We start from the raw sequence: 12,464 nt of genomic DNA, 5'->3' as shown, positions 1-12,464 counted from the left end.
AGGGCTGGAGGTGGGGAGTTAGTTCACATATATAAGCTTATTTAGAGAGGTAAGTTCAGTGAAGTGTGAGGTTGGACTAGGTTAATTGTAATGTGACTTGTGAGGTTTAGCAATGTTAGTTCTTTAGTTATAACGTGGCAGGTTAGGTAAGTTTTGTTTGGACTGACTGTCCAGTTATCATATCCCCATTAATAAACGTGTCACCTAATTCTTCGCGAAGGTTTGCAGTTTGCACAATCTTCAAAATGCCGTATTGCTTTAAAGTCTAAATGTTACACAATTTTAGTTAAATCTGGTCTAGACTAATAACCGCTTTGATTAAGTTAATCTCCATACTGAAATTAAATCTAACTTCAATTTACAATAATGTTTGATAATTTACTTAAAATACAAGCGACATATGCTCCAACCTTTTCGTGGCACACCACTAAAATTGATTCATTCTAGACTATAATACTGACTAGATTAAACTAGATTAAGGCTCCAATATTCTAACACTAGGCGATTGTAGGCCATCTGCTCAGCAAAATTTACGGTACAAAGTTTGAGATTTAATTTTTTGAACTAATTAAGATTAAATTCTGGTGCCATGAATCTTTTGTTGGTGGGATTCAATTAGCAGGTTGGAGATGGTTTAAATCCACTGAAAATCCAGGCACTTTTCACAGTTCAATTTGGCTTTATTTGTTACGCAAGTCATACGGATTTCAATCGTGATTTACATGATTTTTGCGGTCTTAAATTAAGATTTAAATTTTTAGAAAATTGTCGCAAAGAATTAAAATATCAAACTCCATCAAGCAACATGCGTTCAAGGTTTTTAAAATGAAATAAACGAGTATTGAAACATGGGTAAAATAGTCGTAAGAATAGCAAAAGTGTGGCGGTAATGACTGTCATTAAAGAACAACATTTAAAGACTTAATAGCATTTCACTCTCACTGTTGGATCGATAAACTACTGTGAACAAAACAAACCAAGAAGCTAAATAAATACTCAGCTTAAGGAATTAACCCTACTTTTGTCTAGATAAACGCCTATAATTACAATTTTGTCCAAATCTTCCAATCACACTGGCGAACTGGCACTGCTCCTGAATCCTCTGGGCCTGATTAACTTTTGTCAGATGGAAAGTCTAGTGTAATTAGTGATTAGTTCTGATTGTTCAACTAGAATTCAGCATGATAATGATCACACGATCAACTTAAACTGGTAAAATTAACGATTTAGACACAAATTTTATAATAACTCTTTATGATGGTGAGATCATAACAAAACTTCTCGTTATAAGATATGAAGCTATTTCTCCTCGGCTTACTGCCGGCCCTTATCTACGGATATTCATGTCCGTCAGATGCCGGACTCTTCAGGGACCCAGAGGACTGTTCCAAGTACTACCAGTGTTACTCCGGACGGGCTCATCATAAGGACTGTCCCGGCGGATTAGTGGTAAGAGATTTATCACATTACACGAAATTAAGTTAAAACTTAATTAAAGTTTCGCCTTTAGTTGGTGGTGATTATTAATCATTATACACAAATTTAAGGTAGGCTGTCTTAAATTTCATTTTGTTTTAAAATTGTGATACCTTATTTTTGTGTAATAGGTATCCAATTTTGTGTATAAGGTATCCAATTTATTCCTTATCCAAAATCCCCTACTTATTCACATTTATAGCAACGTGGAACAGATACAATTTGTAAAACTGAAACATTAAATTGTGTCGTAGAACTAGATCTATCTTGTTTATAAGTCCATGACTGGCTACAGAATTAGTTCAATTAGTAAGTTAGACGCTCCCAAGAACTAAAAAAAGAACTAAAAGAAGGCAAGCTTTTTGGTTTCCAATTCTAAGGTGTTGAAATGAAAAAATAAGGAACGGCTAAATTAAGATTTTTTACTCTAAACTGAGAAAGTGAAATATTTTCTGTGATTAGTGAAACGCACTTTCCAGTTCAGATACAATCCTCAAACGTGTTTATAAATGAATATAAACCGTTTAAGTTTTTGAGTATAGCTATGTTTGTATATTTTCGTATGCTGTCTAGGTTTAAGGTGTATGTCTAAATTTTAGTTGTTGACATGGAAGAACAAACATAGCTATAGTGGAATTTATAACACTAATATAAACTGAGCAAATAAATATATTAGTGGCTCCTCCTTGTCAGTTCAAATCTTGTAATTCTTGTAAATCGTGTAAATCTAGACTAACTTAAGAGATCACTGGTATTATAGTACAATTAGCTGTCTGGTATGTGAAAGGTTTCTTAATGCTAGATATCATAAATCAAAAGCTGACAAGTTGAAAATGTTGTTAAAAACGCCCAGTTCCTCGCATAGTGACTCAAATCAGTTTGATTAACCTCTTGTCAGTAGTCCTGGCAAGTCAAAAATATTTCCCTAAGTAGTGATGAGTTGACTTTTAATATCATACGAGTGCAATGATCTCTCTCAGATTAGTTTCTGGTATCAATGTTAAATTAAAATTGTAATTAACAAAACGTTAAGCAAGGAAAAACTATTACGCTGTTACTTTGAACTAGTAGAAAAAGTCGCATTTACGAAAGAAGAATACATAAAAAAAAAACATCATAATATTTAACCTAGGCACCAAGATTTTATAATTGGCTCAAATTAAATCGATCAAATTAAATCGATCAATAAACAATTTGTTTCATGTTGTACACAATTTAAAAAAGAAATGTTTCAGTTCAACTGGAAACACAAGTACTGTGACTGGCCAGCAAATGTGGACTGTACTCCCGGACCCACCCCTAAACCAACACCTAAACCTACTGATCCACCAACACAGGCACCGGAACCCACCAAGGAGCCTAAGCCTACACCTAAACCTGGCGGTAAGTTATGTAAATAGTTAATATCTGCAGATGTGCCAATAATTAACTGTTCACCGAAGACTGGGGGCCCTCGTAAAATTTAAAGTTACAACTATCAGCGTACCTGGGGAATGGGGATGAGAGACAGCTTTTCATCATCAGCAAATAAAACGGAAAGCCACTCGAACTTATTTCTCCATGCGATCAGCAAGGTTGGAAAAAAAGTAGCAACAAACAAGATTTGCAAAAAAACTAGCGATTTAGGTGAAATTAAGTGATTTCAGTGAAATTTTGTTGTAAATTAACGGAATGGGCAGTTTCATGCAGTATTCATATGTCAATATATGATGCGACAATATACTTTATGTTTGGCAGGAAAGTGCAATTATCAGAACGGCAATGCCGCAGAGCCGCACGCCGCCGCCGCAAATGTAGCCACAACCCGTAGAGCGTACAGCTCTATAACAATTTCGGTCTGAAGGCCTCTTTTTCTAACCTAGGTAGCACTGACGTTTAAAATCTGACAGCGCTATTATACTTTCTAATACAATAAAATAGGCCTAGGAGCAAGATCACAACCATTAGTTACAATGTGGTCTGTCAGAATGAAGCGGAAACTCACGATCACATAAAATTATAATGCTTTAAAGCATGCAATCACAAACAGTATCAGCTGCATATTACTCATTGATAGTGATACTGTTATTATTACTAATAAATTAAGAGTTTCAATAGGATTACTGAATAATAATATGAAGTGGTCTCAGAAAAGCTTTCAATTACAAAAGTGTTATTATAGTTGCAACCATGTTAGAGTAACGGAAATGTCCAAGATTAAAAGATTTAACAACATTTCACTAATGACGAGAGTAATCCAATAAAAACATGGTTAATGGTTATCCGTTAGTTAACGTAGTCACTGTGGGGCTCATTAGACCTTGTTTTGTTTTAACTGGGACCAATCACTGGGACCAATCACCAATTTAGTTGTCCGCACATTGATTGGAATAAGCTGTGACTAGTAGTATGCAATTTCACAAATATTTAGGGTTGATTTCTGCAATTTCACAGATATTTGATGCTTATTTCTGTTTGGTTCCCGAGAATTTGGTCGGATATTTCATAATGGCCTGGTTATCTTCTCGGCGCTGGCCACTTGTAAAGGCGGCATTGAGGTTTAGGAAATCTGCGATTTTTTTATATTTGCCGTTCTTTGTGCTATCACGTACCATGGTCATCAGTGCAATATGGTGTTGAGGTCGGATGATGATTAATCACTCTACACTCGACTGTCACGTGACTTTTTAAACACGTTCTCTTGGTGGCCCTGAATGACTATTCGAAATCCTAGCCCTCTAATCTGATCCCAACCCTAACAGTAACCCTAACCCAATCTCTAACAAAACATATGCTGAAACCCTAACCCTAACGAGAACTTAGACCAACTTCCTTATATGGTCATATCACGTGATCGAGACAGTCATATCTTGAGGTCATGTTCTTAAAACCGAATACCATCTTTACTCGTGGCACTAAAAGATATAATGACTGTTTACAATTACCGCTAAGTATCTTCTCATGTGATTTAACTACTGGAACATTAAATATAAGCGCTTAAATTACTTTCATTTAAATTCGATATCCATCATAGTTAGTAATATAAAAATTCAAATAAAAAGCTCGAATTCTAATACAAATTAAAGAATAAAGCTCAGAGTTTACAGTTCTTAAATCACAAGTTTCATTTGTACAGTAAAACTAACTTTAATTGCCCGGGTTAGAGCAATCAGCATAACAAAAAAAAACCAGCAATACAATAATTCTATTACTAATATTCAGTATTATAGGTACTTGAGTCTTGTAATTGATGATAATTGGTAAACAAAATACCGGTATTATAAATATCATTTACCAATATTTCAGTGGGAATCGAAGCGTTCTACAAAGAAGAAGACTTCAACAAAATGTTCCCTAACCGAAATATCGGAGGTAAAGCCAAATACAAAATCTACGAGTACAAATATTTCCTGGCTGCATCCAAGAAGTTCCCCACCTTCGGAACTCAGGGAAGCCTGGCAATGAGGAAACGAGAGGTATGTTTTTAAGCTTTATTTGTTTTTTCCCTTGAATCAAGACAGTTTTGTGTTAATTAATCACATGGCTTCAATATAGGAAAAATTAATTACAAAATAAAGACCGTAATACTTGTCAATCGCCCTGACAGTGACATGTTGAAATTATCACATGGGTAAAACAATTAAGCGAATGAATCGTCTCATAGAATTTCAATAATATGATGAGAACGAGATTATGATAGCGCTTCGGCTGGTATGAGATAAACTGACAAAATGATAAATTCAAGAGTAACTAAAAGAAGCTCCTCAACTCATGGGCCAGGCCGATTTGTTCATATTATGTGCGATAAGTGATAATATGTGGGCTGAAAGGTGTAAATTTCTTTATATTAACTAATCATGACGTGATACAATTCAGAGAGAACCAATTTTCATTTAGCTTAATTCACGAAAATAGTTATGTAATTAATGCTCAAATAAAGCAAACTTTCAAATAAGTTAGATATGGACAGGTCAGATATGAAGATAGCAGAATTTACACCATACATAACTGCATTGATACACTTAACTGAAGATGCAGTGAATAAATATCTAGTAGTGAATAAAATAACGAACTGTGTTGACCCTACTAATTTTGCAAGCCAAATTCCTTTGACATGACCGCGCTGAACAATCGAGCCAAACCTTTCACCATGCAACATCATTAAATAAAAAGGTGAATATTGTCATTTATCACCAACCAAAGCTTCAGTTAGTAGTAAGATATTAACCCTAATTTGTCTCTGAAATGATACAGATAATCATAGAAAAGGTAGCAGCTCAACAACAGTAATCTTATGATTGTGATCAGTGGACGATTTGGGCATGATTTTGTCGGCAAAACAGTTAATGGTTAACACGGTAGAATGATTTGGCTTGTATTTTGAAATGATTTTCCCGTTAAATAACCAGTTTTACTATCACTAGGTTGCCGGATTCCTGGCTCACATTGCCCAGGAGACAACAGGAGGCTGGGAAACTGCCCCCGGAGGAAGATACGCTTGGGGACTTTACTTCCCTGAGGAGGTGGGTTGGGCTGTTTTATACCACCTTTTGACGGATTTTTTTTTGTTGTTAAATACTTTTCAAACTTTACAGAGCACAACAATTATAACGTAATGCCATCTGCGATTTTCCCTTTTCTACCCGATTGTTTTTTTCACTAAAAAACATTTCTAACAAAGTCACACAATAGAATCACAGCATTTATAACCACAAATATTTATAATGTCCCCCTTTCCAGATGGGTTGTGATAAGGGTAACTGTGCCCCTTACTGTGCTGTTGTCCCAGATTACCCCTGTGTTGCTGGAAAAGGTTACCACGGCAGAGGTAAGATTTACACTGGTTTTTAGATATTCAAGTTATGCTTTTCAACATTTCATACTCATGAAGTATTCTGGGCAAAAGATAGTGAATCAAAGATATTGTAATGCATGTAATGAATTTTCTGCGCAGAGCAAAAAATCCTAAATTTCTCTGGTCGAAGGCTGATCGAAGTTTTATAACGCGTTTTGCTAACTGACAACATAATTTTTACTTTTAAAACTCAAAAGAACAGTAAGTCGATCAGATGAAAAACGGTATAGGTACTTAATTTTGTAATTAATTGCAAGACTTGACTCACTTAAAAAAAGAATGCACATTTACGCATGATATTGATATTGACAATAAGCAAATCAAAAGAGCCAAAAAAGGAACATTTAGAAAATTGAATAAGACAATTCAACGGTTATAGATAGAGAAGTGATAAGGAACTAATTTTAGAAATTTAATACACTTTAGACATGGTACTTAAAATCAAAATGACCAAGAAGCAAAGATCATTCCATTACTAGTCTCACAACAAAGGTTAAAGGATGACAATCTCGTCTGTCAAGATAAGAGTCTACCAAATAATATTCGGTCTGAAACAAATATCATATAGTCTTCATTAACGAATATATACAAAAATTACTTACGCCTCAGTCTTTCCAGGTTCACGTGTCTTATGCGGTATTTTCTTGAGGTAGGTGTCATTAGAGCTGTCGTGCTTTCTGCTATCGTGCTTGTTGTGCTTGTAGACATCTTGGCTTCGGAGTAGGCCATTTCCACGACAAACTAATGCCAAAGATAATATCAACACAGCGAAATCATTTAGTTAATTGTCTATTTTAGTTGCGGACCTCTTCTAAATTAATGATCACATCGAAACATGCTTAAGTAAATGCTCTTTCTTCAGAGCCATTAGTGGTCTACTTCAAATCAGAATTAGAGAATTGCAGATAATGCGGATTTGACGAACATGCTTAGCTTATATTATATTAAATCCTAATAGATTAATTGAGTATTCCATATGGATACCGTTAAATTAGCTTCCAAGTTTATCTAATTAATCTAATATCTGAATTAAAAGTTCGCATAATGAAAATAATTAAATAATATAGTGGATCTAATTCCTTGAGAAGCTATGGGAAGTACGGTAGAGTATGTTATCGGAAATGCCATTATTCAATTGTTCAATTATTATTGGTCGAAACTTTGCACGTGCATTGTTCTGCTTTACCGATCTATCAGGATTCAGGAGATTATAATGTCTTACATCAATTGCATGATGTAGGTGCCATTGTCTATGTTGACCCTTCTTTCACCCCTGACACTTAAAACGTGTTTTCTTAGGGGCACAGTTAAACCTTGGTTCAGTGTAAGGGTTAACGTAACGGTTGATAACATAGCTAGGATTAAGGGTTATGGTTGGGGTGGGCGTAAAATCACGGTTACATACTTCTAAAGTTCTAAGTTAAAAACAGTCTCAAATCAACAAAGCTGCAATCTAACCTGAAGAACAAAAACAAACCACGTACGCTGAATAAATCATGTCAATTGTCTAAGCACATTTCACGGTTAAATAAGTCAACAAAAATCTTTATTTGTATAAAAAGGCTTAATTGCAGTCTTCCACCACGCCCTTGGTGGTACAGCAAGGTTTCCAGAGCAAATTCAAACGAAGGACAGGTTGCCGGCTGGGTAGTGGATCCTCCAATGGCCACGTATTGTTTAACATTAGCCGCCGATAACAATTCACTCCTACTAACGATGGTTCTGCCGGTTGCACTTGCAGTGTTTACTACTTACTAGCAAGGTTACGTTAGTCACCTCTAAGGCTAATAAATAGATAGGCCGGCGTAAAACATGGTGAGAATCACGTATCTTACACCAGAAGGGGTACATAAAACGAACAGAATAGATTATATGATAACGGATTAGGTATTAATATCCTGCTCGGGGTGCAATACTATTGTGACTATTGTTAACAGTTTTTAGCGGAATAAAAAAATACCAAAAACCAATATTGAGCAAGCCTGCTGAGCTCCAGCATTCATTAGAAGTACCAACAATCATTAGAAATACGAGTATAATAAATTCATTAGTTTCTTACTTCCGTGCAGTAATAAACTGTTCAATAGAATACAAGCAAAAGATTAGTATGAATAATAGGGCTGATTCGAAAGGATAATGATTACTGAATACCCATAGCCGTCAGTGATCCTGTCTTCATTAACAAAATAATCAACTTAGTAACTTTTATGTATTACTATTACTACTGCTATTAATTATAATTAAACAAAATTATGCAAATTGATGTAGTTATGTGAATAATGGTAGCATGACTATTCAGAATGATGGCCTTGATAAGATTCAATAGCATATAGATGAGTTGTTAACTGGTCGTGGAAGATGTCTTCATCTTAATAATAAACAAGTTAATAGACTGAAAAAAAACGACCTTTCGTAACCTTTCACTATTTAATTGCTTTTTTACAAAAGGGTGAAATGGAAAAAATTGAGAAATACATGCAGATTTGAGATTACCATAATTTGGTACTAAGGTTTTCTATACTAAGGTTTTCTATATTACATAGAAATTGTGACATTTCGTTATAGAGAAGTTCAACACAACAGAGAGGGAACTTGTAGCTCCTGAAAACAGTCGAAATAACTGAGAACAGTCGAAATATCAAATAACTGAAAACAGTCGAAATAACTGAAAACAGTCGAAATAACTGAAAACAGTAGAAATAACTGAAAACAGTCGAAATAACTGAAAACAGTAGAAATAACTGAAAACAGTAGCAATAACTGAAAACAGTCGAAATAACTGAAAACAGTCGAAATAACTGAAAACAGTAGAAATAACTGAAAACAGTAGCAATAACTGAAAACAGTCGAAATAACTGAAAACAGTAGAAATAACTGAAAACAGTAGAAATAACTGAGAACTGTCGAAATAACTAAAAACCTGCAAGTTGCAACTCACAGTTGTATTTCTCAGACACCTTCTCTCGAATAACTTCAATAGGAATATCCGCATTCAGCATACTCTCTATCTCAATCTCACTTTGCTGTCGTTTCATTGATCTGCCTGCAAAATAACGGCTTTAAAATCTCGAAATTTTCGTTGCAGGAACCGGGTCTTAAAAGTTAAAGAAATTTGCATACATAAAATTTCATACGATTTACCTAGGATTTATTGTTCATCGCAATTGCAATGATCCAAATCCCAGCAAGAGAATTTCGACTATAAACTTCACATTTTCAATTTTAAAACAAAAGACTAGGTTTTGCACAAAAAAAGTTAGCACAATACCTAAAAAAGGTTTGAACTCTGCTCACCTTTATAACTGAGAATATTAAAATGTTGACTGTGATTACTGTGTTGACTTTGCTCGTCCGTAACAGCTGAATCATTAACTGGGCTGTACTTAGCTTTCAGGTTTAAACAATCCATTAATTCAACCTAAAAAGGGGGATATTAAGTTTAATTACTAGACTAGTTTTTTGTAGGCAGCAGGAATAGTAAATGTTAGACTTGTTCACAGTTTAAGCACAAGGTCTTCATTTCCGTATGATAAAAAATGAACTAATTCTTTACAATATATAGACTAAAAAATAACAAAAACCAAGGACATAGCAATAGTAAACATGAAACATAGAATAAGCTATGCAGGACTGAGGACAGTCATGCCGCTTATTATTAACACGTAAAGCGAGTAGGAAAACCTCGAGCCAATAGTCTTTCTGCGGAACTGGAGCCACATGACACATTGCCATAACACTTTTAGTTCTCTGGAACTTCCCACCATTTCTAACAAATCGAATTCTCCGACATATAACGTAGAAAAGAGGCTAATATAACGGGCTAACCTATTTACTGGAATTAATTGGGCCATTTTTATTTTTCATACCTATATAATGACGGAGATTTATAAACACAGTTAATGCGGTAGTGAAAATTAAATAGGCCATATTTTCAGGTCCCATCCAGATCTCCTACAACTACAACTACGGGCTGTTCAGTAAGATGTATCTTGGAGACAAGATGATCCTCCTGAACGACCCAGATAGGATTAAGAAGGACGGTGAGCTCGCCTTTGTTTCCGCTCTCTGGTTCTGGATGACTCCTCAGGTTTGTTTCTTCATTTGATAGTAAATATTAATTATTCAATAAGCACCGGTGACGGTTTTATGCTTATTTTTTGCGGTTTATAAGTTGTATCCTCGACAGTCGACATTTATTAGATTTAGTACTTAAAAGTGTGAACTAACGGAATAAGGCCGACAAATTTCATTCTCTGAAAAGATGTCGGCTTAAAACTGTGATTTTTAATCTTAGCCTTTGTCATTCAAAGCTATGACATAGGTCTAGAAATGGTAGACATAAGGTCTAGAAATGGTAGATCCAAATAAAGAAGTAAATTCTGCTTTTCAGTCACCAAAGCCTTCTTGTCACGACGCCCTGGTCGGAAACTGGAAACCAACTGCAAAGGACCTGAAATGTGGACGAAGAGCCGGATTCGGAGTTACAATCAACATCGTTAATGGAGGTTAGTGGGAATGTTTCAAAACAATTTCTTGTTCCAGACACGATATTTGGACGAAGTTCTATAATCTTAATTATTCCTGCTCTGATCTTAAATGTGATACGACGTATCATGTAATTGTGATGTCGGCACAAGCTTTCATGACTTACATTTAATCTTATTTTCAGGAGTTGAATGCAACCACAAGCCCATGAAATCCAAGACCTTCCACCGAGTTGAAACCTACAAGCTGTTCTGTAAGAACCTAGGAACAACTCCAGGAGCTAACCTGAATTGTGAAACTCAGCAACAGTTCGCTGCTTTCTGCGGATAAGCTGCAGAGAGTGTACACGAGATGAACCCCCTAGGATGATTCCTTTTTTTTCCTTTAATCACAAATATCATGTAACCAATTAACTCTTCACCAAATGCTCTGTGTCTTAATTTTTCAAAATAATATCACATAATTAGATAAAGTAATCAAAGATCGGTAATTAATGGATCCCTTGAAACTCCCAGCAGTTAAAATGGGATGGATTCTTGCAACCATGCGTGGAATTAGAAACGTGTTCCCCTTATCTTTACCAGAATAAGTCCAAATGTTATGTAACACTATCCGGTAACTTACATTAGATAACAAACTTAATTAACGTCGTATAAGATTTTCAGATGATTCTCATAATGATCAGATTTCCTTCATGGTATCCCTAATGAAGATCAAATCGTCTTATTCCCTTAAATTACATTTTGCCCTGTGTTTGGTTCTGTTGTAGTCATGATAAATGGCATCATGAACATTAAACAATTTTAACGCCATCGGCCGGTATAACCCTACTGCAGAGGGCACTTGACATCACGTGTGATATCATAGTGCTCGTGGTCACAGGCCACAGCTGATGCCATTTAAGTACATTTGCACTGAGTATACAATTAAGTTGTCAGTATGTTGTATAACGTATATCACCTTCCCGAACTTCATTCTGCAAACCTGATTCTGCAGATTACTGGGCCTAATTTCGACCGCACGGCGACCTCGACATTTTTGTATCTTACAATTAACTAAACAATCTGATAAAAACAGCCTTTTCCAGACCTTTACATGCTTCTTTTTTCCTGCCAACTGCGGCCCTTATTTTATTATCACTTATAGGGCCTCAGGGCCCGAACCAACTTTAAAGTTGGCAATATTCATCACGCTAAATAACGATATTGACGTCCTGCTAAATATAAATTGGTTTTAATTGAACAGCTGAAAGTGAAGACTTGTTGTTGTATACAATCCGACTGATTTAACATCATAGTAATATTAATTCATGCCGGAAGCAACAAGTAAGCGGTGGTATGTATAGTGTATCCATAAGTTCACATCTGACCCTGGTAATTTCCCCATTAATTTGCCACCTAATAGAAACATTGTTTTGGTTTTCTTAGGAATATACTCAATATACTTGGGTCTTTTCAAACTTGGTGATTGTTCCACGAAAAGGAACATTATTTAGATTACCTTGTTTACTTTCTTACTGTTACAGAGCAGAGTAAGTTAATTTTATTAATTAATATACATGTCGTTCTCCTTTTTTCGACCTGACATTCGTGGCGAAGATCAGTCGGGCTCTCACCTCTCAGTCCTTAGGGACTAGGGTTGAACTACAAACTGAGACCTGGGTCCTGGG

General features: G+C 35.4%; 1 protein-coding gene across 1 annotated transcript; it reads left to right on the top strand.

Annotated features, from left to right (window-relative positions):
- The first annotated feature begins 1,293 nt into the window (after window positions 1-1,293).
- LOC134816896 (uncharacterized) lies at window positions 1,294-11,220 on the top strand. The gene is made up of 8 exons (XM_063825900.1): window positions 1,294-1,449; window positions 2,712-2,859; window positions 4,762-4,931; window positions 5,880-5,978; window positions 6,196-6,283; window positions 10,246-10,397; window positions 10,701-10,815; window positions 10,980-11,220. Exons 1-8 carry the CDS (start codon window positions 1,294-1,296, stop codon window positions 11,123-11,125), a joined length of 1,074 nt encoding a protein of 357 aa, XP_063681970.1. The 3' UTR covers window positions 11,126-11,220.
- The last annotated feature ends 1,244 nt before the right edge of the window (window positions 11,221-12,464 follow it).

The sequence above is a fragment of the Bolinopsis microptera genome, chromosome 6, assembly GCF_026151205.1.
Source record: "Bolinopsis microptera isolate Bmic1 chromosome 6, MBARI_Bmic_1.0, whole genome shotgun sequence".
In the NCBI taxonomy this organism is placed as follows: Eukaryota; Metazoa; Ctenophora; class Tentaculata; order Lobata; family Bolinopsidae; genus Bolinopsis; species Bolinopsis microptera.
The sequence above is the reverse complement of the archived record's forward strand: the minus strand, read 5'-3'. Positions and strand labels throughout refer to the sequence as shown.

Coding starts and splice junctions, on each gene's coding strand:
- LOC134816896 (XM_063825900.1), top strand. CDS start 1,294: ATGAAGCTATTTCTCCTCGGCTTACTGCCGGCCCTTATCTACGGATAT. Junction 6,284..10,245: donor AAAAGGTTACCACGGCAGAG/GTAAGATTTACA, acceptor CCATATTTTCAG/GTCCCATCCAGATCTCCTAC. Junction 10,816..10,979: donor AATCAACATCGTTAATGGAG/GTTAGTGGGAAT, acceptor TCTTATTTTCAG/GAGTTGAATGCAACCACAAG.